An 18174-nucleotide genomic window follows, 5' to 3' on the forward strand; every position below is an offset into this window, starting at 1 on the left:
GTTCAGTGTGGGTCTGGCCTAGTGTAGGAGTTGCCAAATTTTTTCTGTAAAGGCCAGATAGTGAATATTTTAGGCTTTGCAGGCTATTTTGTGTTCTTTGCAAATATTAAACTCTGTTGCCGCAGTTAGGTAAAACTTTACAAAAATATGGCAGGCCAGATTTGGCTCATGACCAGAGTTTGCTCACCACAGGGTCTAGACTTTAGAAAGTACAAGGACTTGGGCTCTACCAAAACCCTAGTGCGTCCTCAAGGCAGCTGTGGTCAGGTGCATCACTTTGTGAACCTTGGAAAACACATCTAGGTAAAGAAAAATGAATGAAAATGTTTCTTCCTTCCTCAAAAATATTTATAGATTCAAGTACTGGAGTTTTCTGGGTTTTGTCTTTAGATTTTTTTTTCAACTTAAATCATAAACATTTCATATTGACACAGGTAACGAAATAGTATACGTGATACTCACTAACAAAACCTAAATACATAGATATATACATAGATAACAATCCAGACATATATGTTATAGAATGAAAATGGGTTATTTTCATGTGGTGGAATTCTCATTTATTTTTGTTTTTACATTTTTGTCTGTTTTCTAATGTTTCCATGAAAAACATATATGACTTCAAATATTCAAGACTTCAACTCAGGTAAAATGTTATTGATCTTACCTACCAGACCTGCTTTTACTAACACTGTTTCTCTCATTCTATTAAACCCTAGAGCAGGCAGTGGGATAAGCCAGTTTGAAGCTTTTTGCTTTCACTGTGGCTCCTATCTACTATGCATAGATAGTAGATAGTGGACTTTAAACTAACTATGGTTAATATCGTTAAGAAAATAGAAGATGGGAAATTTCAACAAAGAACTGTAATCTATTTTAAAAAGAATCAAGTAGAAATTCTAGAACTGAAAATTTAATAATTGGAATTAGAAATTCAACTGGTGAGTTTATAGTAGACCAGCTGAAGATTTTTTTAACAGTCAAAAATTAAGTATAATGGTGATGGTCTATATATTTTGCAGGTAGAAATGACATGTGAGTAGGCTGGTTGGTAACTGAGGCAGAATTTCATAGAGAGTTAGTCCTTAGTGTGGTCATCAGTTCCAGGGTCTGGTCCACAGCTTTGTAAATTTGGAGACTTAATTTTTTTCATTTCACCCAGAGGAGAGGAGCATATTAAGGAAGGACTCAAATATACCAAATTTACAGTGGATTGACAAATGTATCAGAATTCCCGTTTACTAATCTATGTTGAGGGAAGCTTGGGGACTCCTGGCTGGCTCAGTCAGTAGAACATGTGACTCTTGATCTCAGAGTGCTGAGTTCACGCCCCACATTGGGCATGGAGTCTACATGAATGAATGAATAAATGAATGAATGAATGAATGAATGAATGAATAGCTTGGTTGGGGACTTCTGCTTCAGGCCATGGCCTATCTAGTATACAAACTCCTCTCACTGAGAATAACTAAAAAAACTGGACAAATATTAACAAGTATCTTTGAAGATATTGGATTAAGGAATTGAGGACTTGAGGGATCAAGATCCCGGAGAGAAGGAAATCAAAAAGAGGTGAATCCAGCATTTGTCTGTGCTTTTCCCCTTGAGGCATTTGCTGAGTAGTAAAGCCGTAGCAATAAGGCTAAGACACTGGGCAGGATTTTCAGTAGTCTCATGGAGCTGAGGGAACTAGAGTTCAGGAAGAGGGGCCCCATACCTTCATCTGGGACCACTGATGGGCTACATTCTAGAAGTAAAGGCTTACCAGAAATAGACCAGCCCTTGCAAAGACTGAAGGCTATCTTCCAGTCATCTCAATCTCAAAGTAGATTAAGGTCATTTGTCTTGGCCCTGTAGTTCTCAAAGTGTGATGTCAGAAGCATCACAGAAATCTAACTAGAAATGCAAATTCTCGGCCCCTACTCCAGACCTACTGAAACAGGACTTTTAGGGGTAGAGCCTAGCAATTTGTATTTCACAAACCCCCTAAATAATTCTGATGTAGATGAAAGTTTGAGAATCACTTCCTTAACCTAACTGCCAGAGGAAAAGAATATCCTCTCTGGAGGGTGACATCTTTCAGAGCTGCAAGTTATCACTACATTTTTCATTAAAGGTGTTTGACTGTTATACTCAACCTTGCTGGACTCTCAGTTTCTGAGGAGTGATGGGTTCAGTGTTAAATGTGATAAATACTGGGTGGCTCAGTCAGTTGAGGGTCTGACTCTTGATTTCTGCTTAGGTCATGATCCCCGGGTTGTGGGATTGAGTCTCCTCCATGCTCAGAGTGGAGCCTGCTTGAGATTCTCTCTCTCTCTCTCTCTCTCTCTCTCTCTCTCTCTCTCTCTCTCTCTCTCTCCCCCCTCTCTCCTCCTCCCTCACCCTCTCCCCCACTCATGTGCTCCTCTTTCTCTCTCTCTCAAATAAAAATAATAAATGTGATAAATACTATATTTTTTATTGTTTAAACTGCATCTCTCAGATAATGTGAAAATGGTCCAGAAGGCAACTTCCCGCACTTATAATTTTCCTTATAAAGACATGTATTCAAATATTTTAAAAAATATTTGGCATTAATTCAGAAATTAGCAGACATACCAAATTTACCAAAAGACTGATTTACCAAAAGACTAAGAAAAATAAACAATAACAAAAGATCCAGATATTGATGTTATCAGACATGGACTTTAAACTAGTCTAAACTAGTTAGATAGACAGTAGAAAATATCCAGAATGGGGGCACTTGGCTGGCTCCGTTGAAAGAGTGTGCTACTCTTGTTCTCAGGGTTGTGAGTTCAAGCCCTACATTGCATCTAGAAACAATTTAAATAAATAAAACTTTAAAAAAGAAATACATATCCAGAATGAAACCCAGAGAGAGAAAAGGATGGGAAATACAGAAAAAGCAAAATAAATGAATAGATCATGGCCAGTAAGATCTAACGTAGATATAATTGGAGTCCAGAGGAAGAAAAAAGAACTGACTACTTTTATCCTGGAATACCATTTTTACTTGAAAGAATGACTGGGAAGGCTATGGTTTTCCAGACTTGGGTATTCAGCAGACATTTTCTTGAAAATGAACAAAGTGAGACTGTCACAAAGTATTTGTTGCCAACTATAAAACTTTAAATTTCAAGCAGAAATTAGAATTTTGGTAACTTGTGTCTGCCCATTATGAGTGGTATTATTGACTGCTGCTTCCCAATATTTAAAGACTGTCTTAAGTTCAAAGGTGGGGGCACCTGGGTGGCTCAGTCGGTTGAGCTTCCAGGTCTGGATTTTGGCTCAGGTCATAATCTCAGGGTAATGGGATCGAGCCCTGTGTCGGGCTCCTCCTGAGCATGGAGCCTGCTTAAGATTTTCTCTCTCTCCCCCTCTACCCTCCCCTCTAAAAAAATAAAATAATTAAAAAAAATGTTTAATAAAATATTAAAGGTGATATTAAGAATGATTTTTATGTTTTATTTTCCATTATTTTTATTGAGATATAATTGACATATAACATTGTATTAGTTTTAGGTGTAAAACTTAGTAATTTAATAAATATAAAATGATCACAACTAAGTGTAGTTAACATCCATCATCACACATAATTACAATTTTTTCCTCATGATAAGAACTTTTATTTTTTTTTTTATTTTTTTTTTTTTTTAATTTTTTTTTTCAACGTTTATTTGTGGGACAGAGAGAGACAGAGCATGAACGGGGGAGGGGCAGAGAGAAAGGGAGACACAGAATCGGAAACAGGCTCCAGGCTCCGAGCCATCAGCCCAGAGCCTGACGCGGGGCTCGAACTCACGGACCGCGAGATCGTGACCTGGCTGAAGTCGGACGCTCAACCGACTGCGCCACCCAGGCGCCCCGTGATAAGAACTTTTAAAATTACTCTCTTAACATTTCAAATACATAATAACGCATTTGTAAATTATAGTCACCATACTGTATATACCCAGGACTTACTAATCTTATAAACGAAAGTTTGTACCTTTTGAGCAGGTTCACCTACTTTGCCCACCTTCTACTCCCTGCCTCTGTTAACTACAAATCAGTTCTCCATATCTCTGAGGTTGGTTTTTTTTTTTTTTTTTTAATATTTCACATGTAAGTGAGATCAGATTTTTCTCCCCCTCTTGATTTGTATGAGTTCTTTATTTGGGACAGTAATCCCTTTTCAGATATATGATTTGCCAATAGTTTCTTCCATTCTGTAAGTTGCCGTTTCATTTTGTTGATGGTTTGCTTTGCTGTGCAGAAGCTTTTTAGTTTGATATAGTCCTACTTATTTATTTTTGCTTTTGTTGCCTTTGCTTTTGGTATCAAATCCGAAAAAATCATTGCCAAGGCCAACGTCAAGGAACTTACCCCCTATGTTACCGAATGTGACTTATAAAATTATTATTCTGTAATAAATGTGTCACCATTTGGAAGATCTGCACCAATGTTTTCCAAAGGACCAGTATACAATAACTCGAAGTCATGCATGGGTAAGAAGGTCCATTCAAAGTGCAAGATAGACCAATAGACCAATAAATTAACATGGTTTCAGATTCCACATTGTTGCTAATCTTTAAGAAACTACCACTTCAGTTTTGGTATAGTATCAAGGAAAAATGTCCATAATTACCAGCTATTATAATACTCCTGTCCTTTTCCAACTACAAACCTGTGCTAGACTGATATTCTTTATATATTTTAACTGAAACACCATATTGCAACATATTGAATGAAGCATGTATGAAAATCCAGCTATCTCCTATTAAGCCAGCACTAAAGAAAATTTATAAAAATGAAATAAAGACTCTTGCTAAATTTTTTGTTTTAGAAAATACAGTTATTTTCATAAAAGATAAGTTATTGATGTAACTTTTTGTAATAGGGCTGATTATTTTTAAATACATAAGTGCATATTTTTTAAATTTCTGCTAAGGTAAATATTAAAGATACACATAAACAAAGTTCTTCGGGGGTCCTCAGGTAATTTTTAAAAATGTAAAAGGGTCCTGAGACCAAAGAATTTGAGAATCATTGCTACAGATACTAAAATGACAATTAAAATATACTATAAGAATTGGGCACCTGGGGTGGCTCAGTTGGTTAAGTGTCCAACTTCAGCTCAGGTCATGATCTCATGGTTCGTGGGTTCGAGCCCCATGTCAGGCTCTGTGCTGACAGCTCAGAGCCTGGAGCCTGCTTCAGTTTCTGTCTCCCTGTCTTATGCTCCTCCCCCACTCACTCTCTGTCTCTCTCTGCTTCAAAAATAAACATTAAAAAAAATGTTTTAAATATACTATAAGAATTTTATGAACAATTTTGTGCCACTAAATGTAAAAATATAAAGTTCTTTGAAAAACAAATACTACCAAAACAGAACATCTGACTAGGCCTAACTAAATCAATCAAAGAAATTGAACCCCCCATTTAAAACCTCCCATAAGGAACACTTAAGGGGCGCCTGGGTGGCTCAGTCGGTTGAGCATCTGACTTCAGCTAGGGTCATGATCTCATGGTTGGTGAGTTCCAGCCCCACATCAAGGCTCTGCTGACAGCTTGGAGCCTGGAGCCTGCTTGGATTGTGTCTCCCTCTCTGTCTTCCCCTCCCCCGCTCATGCTTTGTGTCTCAAAAATAAATAACTGTTAAAAAAAAATTTTAAAAGAACACTTAAAATCCAGACGTCTTCATTGTGGCACTTTACTAATTAGTCCAGGAGGAAACAACCCTAATCTTACATAAATTCTTATAGAAAATCGACAAGGAGAAAACACTTCTTAACTTTTATACCTTAATTTCTAGACTTGCCCAGTGTTATAAGAAGGGAAAATTATAGACCAATTTCTCTAATAAACAGGGATGGAGAATCCTAAATTAAATAATACTGACTTTATTAAAAGTCAATCTGTATAGGGTACCGGGCTGACCTCGTTCGATGAACATGTGATTCTTTTTTAAAATTTTTTTTTTCAACGTTTATTTATTTTTGGGACAGAGAGAGACAGAGCATGAACGGGGGAGGGGGCAGAGAGAGAGGGAGACACAGATCGGAAACAGGCTCCAGGCCTCTGAGCCATCAGCCCAGAGCCCGACGCGGGGCTCGAACCCACGGACCGCGAGATCGTGACCTGGCTGAAGCCGGACGCTTAAACCGACTGCGCACCCAGGCTCCCCTAGAACATGTGATTCTTGATCTCAAGGCTGTGAGTTCAAGTCCCAAATTGGACATAGAGCTTACTTAAAAAAAATAATAAAATAAAATATTTTCTTAAAAAAATATGATGCATCATGGCCAAGTTGAGCTTATCCTAAGAATTCAAGGTTATTTTATCATTCAAAAATTATTCAATGTGATTCACCTTAGTAACAAAAAAAGAAGGAAAATGATAATAATCTCAATATATGGGGAAGAAACACATGTGATAAGTTTGACACACACTGATTAAAAAATAATTGATTAACTTCTCAATTAATTAATTGAGAAGCAGTGTCTACAGAAATCTTAAACATCACAGTAATAAAATGCTGAATGCTTTTTCTCTCTGAAGGCAGGAACAAAGCATGGAAACTTACTATCATTACTCCTTTTCAACATGTCCTGGAGGTTCTGGCCAGGGCATTAAATCAAGAAAAGAATAAAAATTATAAGGGTAGGGAAAGAAGAAATGAAATTCTCATTTCACAGATGACATGATTCTGCATGAAAAGTAATACATTTAAAAGTAATGTGTTGGATTATGCCATTTTCACTGATAGCGTTTCTATCATTTTGATTCTGCCCAAATTCATTCCTAGAGTGTAGAAATCACTTCAGTATGTGGAAGTCCCTTGTCATTCCTCAAGTACAGGTAGCAAAGATCTTACTTCTGGTATTACTTTTTTTCTTTGCAGGTCATATCTGACTCCTGTACGGGATGAGGAAGCAGAATCTTTACGGAAAGCACGCTCCAGACAAGCTCGGCAGACTCGAAGGTCTACTCAAGTGAGTGTGACCTTCTTTTTTATGTCATTTTGTCTATCTTCCTTTCTGTTGGAGCTATGATGAAAAAACAGTAAGATGAGAGCCTTATTCCAGCCACTGTAGTAAAAGTTTTCACCTGTCTTAAATCTTACACTACGTGGTATCAGATGAAGTTATAGCTACACCTACCCACTCTCACTTTTATATCTCCAGGTTCAGAGCAGGTTTATCTCCTTTCCTTCACAAGACTCATCATTCCATTTGTGCTTAAGGGGCCACCCACATCTTAAGATCCCTAAAGAAGAACAGTTTGGCACTTCCTCAAAATGTTATATATACAGATACCATACGATGTAGCAATTCTACTCTTAGGTATCTACTCAAGGAAAACTAAAACATATGTCCACACAAAAACTTGTACATAGATGTTTATAACAGCATTATTCACAGTAGCCCAAATCCCAAATTTAGGGTCATCTCTGAACTCTGGGTAGAGTTAACTTGCTACGCATACCAAACTCCATGTGTGGAGCTTGCAGGCTTGCTGTAGAGTTGAGTCCTGGGCTCCCAGCTACAGCAAGGTTTAGCATTATGTGGCTGGTTGTGCCTCAGCTCTCCTTAGCAGGCATAGTGGTAGTGGGCACAAGCTGAACCTTTGAGCAGACCAGATAAATTAAGCAGTTAACGTAACTGGAGAAAAAAAAAGAATACAAATTTCCGTTAACAGAGAAACGGGTAAACGAAATGTTATATATTCATACAGTAGAATATTATTTGGCAATAGAAAGAAATGAAGTACTCATACATGTTAATGCTACAATGTGTGTGAACCTTAAGAAAACCTTATGTTAAGTGAAAGAAACCAGACATGATTCCATTTATATGAAAATACCCAGAATAGGCAAAGCCAGAGAAAGAGAAAATAGATTAGTGGTTGCCAGGGGTGGGAGAGAAGGAGGGATGGGGAGGGGCTGCTGATGAACGTGGAGTTTCTTTCTGGGGTGGTAAAATGTTCTGAAATGAAATGGTGATGATGGTTGTACAAGTCTGTGAATATGCTAAAAATCACTGCCTTGTATACAGGCAGACCTCATTTTATTGCACTTTGCAGGTACTGTCTATATATGTGTGTGTGTGTGTGTGTGTGTGTGTGTGTGTGTGTGTGTGTGTATACATATACATACACACACACACACAAATTGAAAGTTCAGAGTTCAGTGAGATGCATAACTGCAGATGTGGAAATAGCAAGAGAACTAGAGTTAGCTGTGGAGCCTGAAGACAGGATGAAAGGCTGTGATCTCATGATAAAACTTGAACAGATGAGGAGTTGCTTCTTATGGGTGAGCGAAAAAAGTTGTTTCTTGAGATGGAATCTACTCCTGGTGAAGATGCCGTGAAGATTATTGAAATGACAACAAAGGATTTAGAATACTATCTAAGCTTAGTTGATAAAGCAGTGGCAGGGTTTGAGAGGATTGAGTCCAATTTTGAAAGCAGTTCTACTGTGAGTAAGATGCTATCAAACAGTATCGCATGCTTCAGAAAAATTGTTCATGAAAGCAAGAGTCAACCCACGCAGCACATTTCCTTCATTGTTGTCGTATTGTAAGAAATTGCCACAGCCACCCTGATCAGTCAGCAGCCGTTAACATAAAGGCATGACCCTCCACCAGCAAAAAGATTATGACTCACTGAAAAGCTCAGATGATTGTTAGCATTTTTTTAGCAGTATTTTTTAATTAAGGTATATACATTGTTTTTTGAACATAATGCTGTTGCACAATTAATAGACCACAACGTAGTGTAAACATAACTTTTATATGCACCAAGAAACCAGAAAATTTGTTTGACTGGCTGTATTGTGATACTCCCTTTATCACAGTGGTCTGGAATCAAACCCTCAATATCTCTGAGGTATGCCTGTACTTTTAAACGGTGGGTTTTATGATATGTGAGTTTGTTTCAATAAATGTTTTTAAAAGAAGAAAATTCCTAAGGGAGCCATTGAAGTAGGGAAGAGCCCGATATAATCTGTGTTATATTTTGTGGAAGTCCACCATGCAGAGAACTGATGGGAGTGGTAGGCAAAAGTATGTTTGTGAAGCCAGGAAACTAGAAGACCAGTTAGGAAACTATTACAGTAGTCCAAGCTGGGAGTACCAAGACCTTGAACGCAGTATGCAGTGGTGAGGAGAAGGGAGAGAAAGCTGTGAATTGGCATTAAGGAAGCAGAGGACGATGAGCTGATGAAGCACAATTAAAAGGAGGAGCCAGAGAGATGAAAGTAAACCAGGAAGTAGTAACGGTATAGAAGTAAATGAAAAGTCAGTTTCCAGGGGCCCCTGGGTGGCTCAGTCGGTTGAGCATCCGACTTCAGCTCAGGTCATGATCTTGCCGTTGGTAGCTTCGAGCCCACAAAGCTTCGGGCTTTGTGCTGACAGCACGGAGCTTGTTTTGGATTCTTTGTCTCCCTTTCTCTCTGCCCATCCCCTGCTAGCACTCTCTCAAAAAAAAAAAAAAAAAAAAGAGAGAGAGAAAGTCAGTTTCCAGGTAAAAGGTGAAGGTAACAGTTTTAAATACTACAGAGGTCAAGTAAGAAAGCTGAGGACTGAAAAGGGGACTTTATAAATAGCCACAAAGGTACCCTTGTCTTCCCTGACCTTCCCCAAATAGGCTAAGTATCCTTCCTTTATAGTAATTATGACAGCTGTTGTTTTATTTTTGCTTGATTATTATTTCTCTGTTTTCCCCTCTTGGAATGTAACCTCCATGAGGACCAAGACTGACGATAATTTTTTGGTTTTGGTTTAGTTTCTTGTGGTAAAATATACAAAGCATACAATTTACCACTTTAACCATTTTTCAAGTGTGTGGTTCAGTGGCATTAAGTAATTCACATTATTTTGCAACTGTTACCACCGTCTGTCTCCAGTACATTTCTTATCTTCCCAAACCGAAACTCCACACCCATTCAACAATAATTCCGTCTCTCCCCCCCAGCTTCTGGCAGCCACCATCCTACTTCTTATGTCTATGAATTTACTAACCTAAGTACTTCATACAAGTGGCATCATCCAGTGTTTGTCCTCTGGTGGCTGGCTTATTTCACTTAGCATAATGTCTTCTAGGTTCATTCAAGTTGTGGCATATGTATCAGTATTTCATTCTTTTTTAAGGATGAATGATATTCCTCTGTATATACCACATTTTGTTTATTCACTCATCTGCCGGTGGACACTTCAGTTGCTTCCACCGTTTGTATGTTGTGAATAATACCGCTATGAACGTGGGCAAACAAATGATCTCTCTGAGACCCTGCTTTCACTTCTTTTGAGTAAATTCTCAGAAACGGAATTTGGTGGATCATATATTCTGTCTTAAACCTCACAATTCCATTATACCCAACTGCTTTCTTATGGCTTTTCCACTAGATTAAAAGGTTCTTGAGTACAGGAACCATTTTGTCTTTGTAGTTCCAGTGCTTAAAGACACTTAGTAATTTATTAAGAGAGTGAGTGACTAAATTCATGATTAGTTTAAAAACAAACAAACAAGTTGTGGATATAGTACCTGCTCAACTACCTTCCAGCTTTAGAACTCCCATCTCCTGAGGACTTGAGCATATAACTGCTTGAGTTAGAATCCGTTCACTCTGGTCCTTACTCTCTTTCTCCCTTTTTCTACAGATGCCTCCTAATTGCTTTTCTTCCGTATGGCTGCTCCTGAGAGCCTGAGGGAAATATCAATTATTGGAAAGTTTCTGTGTGACATTCCTGGAGTTACTTAGAAAATCATCTTAGAGTAAAGCTAGTTTAGGTCGTGTCATGTTTTTGGTTGGCTGGCTTTTGTTGTTGTTCTAGCCTGGCTCTGAACTTTCACCTTTTTGGAGCTGGTTTTTCTTCCCATAAGTAAAATTAAGTTTTTCTAGTATCTGCTCTTCAGAGAATCTCTCTTGACAACTATTTTCTCTTGGGAGGGTATGGAGCTTTCAAACAAAGATGTTGCAAACTAGGGGTATGAGAGAAGTACATCTACAACAGACGGGCATCAATGTTGCCCTGTTTCCTGGAACTCAAAGTGGAAAGCTAAGTATTGCATTTGAAAGGTACCTAGAGGGGCGCCTGGGTGGCGCAGTCGGTTAAGCGTCCGACTTCAGCCAGGTCACGATCTCGCGGTCCGTGGGTTCGAGCCCCGCGTCGGGCTCTGGGCTGATGGCTCGGAGCCTGGAGCCTGCTTCCGATTCTGTGTCTCCCTCTCTCTCTCCCGCCCTCCCCCGTTCATGCTCTGTCTCTCTCTGTCCCAAAAATAAATAAAAAACGTTGAAAAAAATTAAAAAAAAAAAAAAAAAAAAAGGTACCTAGACTCAGGCTGGGCTCTTTGCACACTGAGGTGTTCATTTTTAAGCATATCTTGCTTGAAATGGCCTCATGCATTTGGGGAGCTTTGATACTAGACTTTGGTACTACCAGATCTTTAAGGCGGTTTCCCTGCTCATTTATTAAGAGTTATTCCTTGGTTAGAGTGAAACTTCCCTGACCTTGTGCCGTTTTCCCAGGGCGTGACACTCACGGACCTTCAAGAAGCAGAAAGGACATTCAGCCGGTCGAGGGCAGAACGGCAAGCTCAGGAGCAGCCTAGCCAGAAGCCTGCGGGCACTGAAGGGCTTGAGGGAAGCACAGAGAAGCATGAGCCCTCAGCAGTCCCGGCAAAGGAAGCTGGCGAGAGCCGTCAACCCTGGGGCGGGAGTCTGGATGAGGAGGTAAGTCACTTTTGCGGGCATGTACTGTGCTAAAAGCAGGGACATTAACGTGGGGAATCCCTTCCTCACTGATCAGTCAAGCGCTGTGCTGCTTTATCGTGGACAACTCCTAGAAGACACTGATAATGTCTGTCTCTAGTTGGCAACTCGTGTGACTGAAAGAACTCAAGCTATCAGTCCTTAAGTGATCACTTGTTTCCTCTTGGAGTTAACTAATGCTTATTTTTTATCCGGTTTCATTGAAATGCTGACACATAACATTTTATTAGTTTTAGGTGCACAACATGATGGTTTGATATTTATAGTGAAATGATTACCTCAGTAAGTTTAGCTAACTAATTCTTAAACTAGTGACGTCTTTCTATCCTAAAAAGAGAGGTTACAATATAATAAAAATACAAATAGAAATGTGAGGATTTATTGAGTGTTTACTGTATCCTGGGCATTATTTCAGCTCCTTCATATGTATTAATTCATCTAATCCTCAAACAGCCCTCTGAGCCCTCACTTTAAATATGAGGAAATTGAGTCACAAAGAGGTTAACTAACTTGCCCAGTGTTTCACACGGATGAGAAGCGGTTAAACAAGAACTTGAACATAGCCAGTCAGGCTCCAGAGTGCTCTCTCAGCCATGATTATGTTGTTCTCTAGACTCCTACAAACCTGATTTTACAAAGCACCACTCAGTCCCATGCCACAAGATGTCACTATTGAGGTAGACATGTTAACTTCTGTTCCCTTTCTCAAATAGGGTTATGTTTAGGGTGACCGTAACTCCTCCCGGTTTACCTCGGATGGTTCATATTACACCTGTTATCTCTGTAATTAGCGATACCATTCATCTTCACTCTGAGAAGTGTCTCAATTGGGATGTTAAATTTTACCATTACCATAGTTAGAGGAGAAAGGAATCCCCTTGGTCCATTGCTGAATGGCTAAGCTGTATCAACTAACTAAGGTTATTTTGGTTTTTTTCTGTTTTTTTTTTTATCTGCTACTGTTTATTTGTTTATTGAGTACTTATTACTAGCTACTGTTCTAAGCACCTAACGTACATGATCTCATATAATCCTCACAGCCCTCTCTAAGGAAGATATTATCCCTCTTTTACATATGAGGAACCTGAGGCTCAGAGAAGTTAAGTAACTTATTCAAGGCCACACAGCTAGTAAGTGCTGAAGCTAGAATTTGAACCAAGTTCTGTCGGATTCCAAAGCTTACTGTATTTTATTGCTTCTGTCTTTATAAACAAAAAAGTATACAATCTCTACATGTAGCAATAATTGTCTGTGCATCTGTAATAAACCAAGTTAAGGCTTATTATCAGACTCTGTCTTTTTCGTTGGGAAAAAAGGTTCAAAGGGAAAAATGGGAATTTTTTTAAGTTTCAGTAAGCCTATTATGGCAGTTCGGTAGAATATTCAAAAATTTGCAGAATGCTTAGATTTGGTCTCTGTTCTCAGGTAACTGTATTGTTTCTTCATATTCCTGAACTTCTAATTTTTCTACTAAAACCTTGCCTTTCAGTGCTCCATCTTGAAAAGGCCACCATTCTTCTTATTTTCATTCCAAAATCAAAGGAATTTTTATTAACAAGATTAGTGTTACCTCGTGCCCTTTGGTCGATTTAGGAAAAATTTTCCTGGCTGGGCTGCTATCAACATGATGGTATTATCAGAATAGGAATCCAGAAGCTGTTTCCTTTCTGGCTAACTAACTGTAGTTCAGCTCAGTGGCTATTTATTGAGCATCTACTATTAGTAAGCATCTTGGTATAGAAAACAAGCCCTTCTTTAAGAAGCCTGCTCTCCTTATCATTTGGTTGGACTTGACCTCTAACATCTCACCCTGTGGATTATTTCCAGCCTGTCTATCGTCGCCTGAGGTATTCAGCTCAGCCAGACAAACCCACAACACCAGTGTCTCCTTCTGCATCAAGACCCACTCTCTACACCAGTTCCCATTTGCTACGGACAAGCAGATCTTCAGTCCCTGACTCTGAGAGTTCAGAGACCACCACAAACACTGCAGTTGCAAAAGAAATGGACAAAAATGGTATGTGGAGCTTCAGAATATGCAGGCTCCTTGCTAGTGTGCCTGCCCCAGATTCCTAAGATCACACTTTGTTTTATCTCTGGCCAGAGAGTGAAGATGCAGATGTGGATGATCAGTCCTCTAATAGACTGTCCATCCGTGAGAGGAGGAGGCCCAAGGAACGACGAAGAGGCACAGGCATCAATTTCTGGACAAAGGATGTGAGTGGATTGGTCCATGCTGGGACATATCACATCACCCGTGGCTGTTGTCCTTTATGTTGACTTTAAAAAAGAGAGACCCTCATGTGGTCCCATAAATCTTGCAGATTATCAAGACACATTACTGAGGAAAGAGAAGACTCACCTAGTGTGGGACTCGTTTGGTGTATTCTTGGCTGCATGCCCACTGCCTAGAACAGTAGTACCAGGCACATAGTAGGCACTCAGTAAATAATTGGTGAAGAATGAAAAAAACTGAGAATCAACAACAACCATGTAAGCAAATATAACAAGGGAATAAGCTTGTCAAATATCAGCCGTTCTCCCTAATATTGCCCAAAAGTCATGCAGGTAGACAACAATATCTTAATATCACATATGAGCAGAGACTCTAACAAAATACTTTAGGAGCATTACAAGAATTTCAGGGAGCTTAAAATCTGTTTGTAACACAAGTTCATCTGACTCAATTTTACTCTTTTGGAGGAGAAAAGAAACAATATGAACTAGATTAACTTTGGCTTTAAAATAAAGACAAATGTACCAGTGCTTACTAACTGCAAACACACATTCAGTACTTTAATTCGCCCTCTTGTTCTATACCCTTCTCTCTTTTTTTTAAGTTTATTTATTTAAGAGAAGTTATTAAAAAAATTTTGAGGAGCACCTGGGTGGCTCAGGCAGTTAAGCATCTGACTCTTGCTGTCGGCTCAGGTCATCATCTCATGGGTCATGAGCTTGAGCCCCATGTTGGGCTCTGTGCTGACAGTGTGGAGCCTGCTTGGGATGCTCTCTCTCCCTCTCTCTCTACCCCTCTCCTGCTCGCTCTCTGTCTCTCAAAGTAAATAAATAAACAAAATTTATTTTGAGAGCGAGAGAGAGAGAGAGAGTGAACAAGGGGGGACAGAGAGAGAGGGAGAAAGAATCCCAAGCAGGCCTCATGCTGTCAGCATGGAGCCTGAGGTGGGGCTCAAACCCAGGAACCGTGAGATATGACCTGAGCCGAAACCAAGAGTTGGATGTTTAACCAACTGAGCCACCCAGGAACCCCTCTTCTATACCCTTCTCACTCAGCTTTGTTATTGGCATTTTTAAAAATGTTTGTTTATTTGTTTTGGGAGAGAGAGAGAGAGAGAGATCACGCGTGTGCAAGCAGGGTGGTAGTGGGGAGGGCAGAAAGAGAGAGAGAGAATTCCAAGCAGGCTCCATGCTGTCAGTGCAGAGCCTGTCTCAAGGCTAGATCTCATGAAGTGTGAGATCATGACCTGAGCGCAAATCAACCAGGTGAGCCACCCAGGCACCCCTGTTATTGGCATTTTAAAAATTCAAGTGACCAATAATCAGGAGGTCCCTGAATACCAATGATCATTTGAAAGTTAGATGAACCATTCAGTGAGACAAGAAATGAGACGGTATATAGTCATCTGTTAGAAACTATTTTTTAGGTAAAAGTATCTCTTTTTTTTTTAAAAAAAAGCTTTTCAAATTTATTTTTTATTTATTTTGAGAGAGAGAAGGCGAAAGAGAATCAAACAGGCTGTGTGCTGTCAGCGCAGAGCCTGACACAAGGCTCGATCTCATGACCACGAGATCAAGACCTGAGCTGAAATCAAGAGTCGCACGCTTAACCAACTGAGCCACCGAGGCACCCCGAAAAGTATCTCATTTTTATAGGACCAAACAGATAACTATTGACAGAGATGAAATAAAGTCTGTCTTTCTTAATGACCCCCCTTTTCCAGCTATGGCTTATTTGACGTTTTTAATGACAGGCAATATTCCTAAGCTGTCTGCCTTTGGCGGCTGTTAAAAGCAGCAGTAACAGAGCATCACTTGGCAGTCAGTTCTCATTGCCTATGTTTGAAATGCCAAGATGCATAATTGATGGGAGCTGACCTTGTTGCTTTCAAGGATGTCTGTGACCATGGTCCTCTTGTTTTTCTCCCTCCTTCCTTTTTAGGAAGATGAAACTGACGTGTCTGAAGAAGTAAAAGCAGCACTGGTAAGTGGCAAGTCAGTGAGGCCTGTCCCTTTTGGTTCAGCCTTTCTCATGTGCATACACTTTTAATAGAAAAGAGCAGGCCCTATGCAGATTTGCATTGAGGGAGAGTTTGGAGGTAGACATCGCTCTGAGAGATGTGGCGGGTGTTGGTTGGTGGTATTGTCTCAGTTGCTGTAACAATGCCCATGCTCTTGAGCAAGTTTCCTGCGTTTCTCTATGCCTTCTGCTGATTTCTCACACAGTTGTAGGATCTGTCTTTTTTCTCTCCTGTGAATATGTTATTGGATTATAGAAAGTACTTGGAAATCTTTGGAAGAAAATTGAAGAGTTATACTATTTCTCTTATGGATCTACACTTATATATAGAAAGGAACATAAATGTGAAGAATGCAAACATTACACAATCCAAAAGCTACTTATATTTGACTTTGAAATAAGATTAAACCCTTGGATCTTCTACAACTCCAGCCTAGCATCCAACTTTTCTCTGTGGTGCGTAGCCCGGGCCCAGCTTTCTTGAAACTCCAGGTTCCTGAAAGCCACTCAAACATGACAGAAAGTTAGTGGTTCCCTTATTAGTACTGTTGTTCAGGAAGGAATGTGGTTTTGACTAAATGAATTGAGACTATATGTACATTTTTATTGGAAATTATGTAAAAAGATGGCCTTCTCGTACCCTACAGTTAGTTGAAAGTATGTTCTCAGAATGTATTTGATAACCCATCCTGAAAATTGACAACTAACTCATTCTTAGCAGAAGAGATAAAAATACTATATTATGCCATTGACCTGCCTATATTTTAGTCAAGATCCAAAACAGTCAGTAGTGGCCTTCCAAAAAGCAATGCCCAGGTGACTAATGGTGACACAGGTGGGAATTGCCTACTCTTGGTTGAAGCTAGGTGACTTCACAAAGATGAGCTGTGTCAGGTGGAAATAGCACAAAAGAGGTTCTGTTGGAGCAGGATGTGTGAGTGTGTGTGTGTGTGTGTGTGTGTGTATGTGTGTGTGTTATTTGCATGCACAAATAACAGTAATTCTTCAGTTCTTCAAGGGGGGCTGGGAAAGGCTTTTGGAGACCCAGAGTGGATGTAGGAAAGTTGCTTTGGGGAATTATAAGATACCTAAAGAGAGGATCTGCATAATAGATTATAGAGCACTGCAATGAACTGTAATCCCTTGAGGGTTACAGAGGCCATTTAAATCCATAAAGGGAATACCAACAAGGACGGCTTTTGTTGTGACACAATGTCTTTTGTCAGTGAAAATCTGTGTCTCCACCTTTCCAAAGCACTTGGCATGGGAAAATCCTAACATAGGGCACCAGGTAAGGAAAGCTAAGATGTTCTTGATGCAGTGCTTCCCAGAGAAGTTCATTTTAGGACAGTTGACTGAAAATTCTAGAAAGGATTTTCTGATTGGTGAGGAATCGCAGAGACTACTGAGGTTTGATGTGAAAGTCATTTGTCGGACTGAGAAACATTTCACTCATCCAGTTGCTTGAGGCATCTACTAGTGTCTACCATGTGTCAAGCCAACTCCAATGTGAATCCTTAGAGAAGAATAAATAGTCTGTTATCTCTAGAATGGTCACTTTGAATGTATGCCGGCAAGCCAGAGTTGGTACAGGCCCACCTGCATCCCCACCAGCCACGTAGAAGGAAAGACTGGTGACAAGTCAGCGCAGGGTGAGGAATCCTTTAAAAGGCATACATTTGCTTGATTGATGACTCAAGTTTATTTCAATGAAACACCCATCTGGGCCCCACCATCTCCTCGGGCTGCAGACTGTGTGAGGGGAGGTAGGCCAGCCCAGGTGAGCACAACCAGCCCAGCCCTAGTCTTGTCTGGCTTCTGTTAGATTGGGTTACAACTTTAACATTACTTAACTGAAGAAGAAAAAAAAAAAAAAAAACACACTTAACTGTTCTTCTCCCAAGTACTCTCTTCTAACACTAGCAGGCATGATGCCATTATCATCATATGGATCCACAGAGCAATAGGCCTGGCCATGGCCCAGTGTAAATTGCTGCAATTCTACTTCAAGGCGATCAGTAATATCTTAGGACCATTCTTTCTCCCCATCTTCCGTGTCTTTCCATCAGGCAGTGGAATTGAGCCAGCCAAAGGAGGGGGCATTCTGTTGAAATGGCACTGTTAGCTAATCAGCATGGATACTGCTGAGAAGGCAGGGCGGTTCC

General features: G+C 39.8%; 1 protein-coding gene across 9 annotated transcripts in view; it reads left to right on the top strand.

Annotated features, from left to right (window-relative positions):
- PPP1R12B (protein phosphatase 1 regulatory subunit 12B) overlaps positions 1-18174 on the top strand; it is a 214664-nt gene that overhangs the window by 116011 nt on the left and 80479 nt on the right. For all 9 annotated transcript variants that reach the window (XM_030301931.1, XM_030301922.1, XM_030301924.1 and 6 more), the window contains 5 exons: positions 6884-6974; positions 11512-11715; positions 13582-13771; positions 13859-13971; positions 15932-15973. In XM_030301931.1, the coding sequence (XP_030157791.1) occupies positions 6884-6974; positions 11512-11715; positions 13582-13771; positions 13859-13971; positions 15932-15973 (640 nt within the window). The remainder of the gene's footprint in view (positions 1-6883; positions 6975-11511; positions 11716-13581; positions 13772-13858; positions 13972-15931; positions 15974-18174) is intronic.

Source organism: Lynx canadensis, chromosome F1 (genome assembly GCF_007474595.2).
Source record: "Lynx canadensis isolate LIC74 chromosome F1, mLynCan4.pri.v2, whole genome shotgun sequence".
NCBI classification, from domain to species: Eukaryota; Metazoa; Chordata; class Mammalia; order Carnivora; family Felidae; genus Lynx; species Lynx canadensis.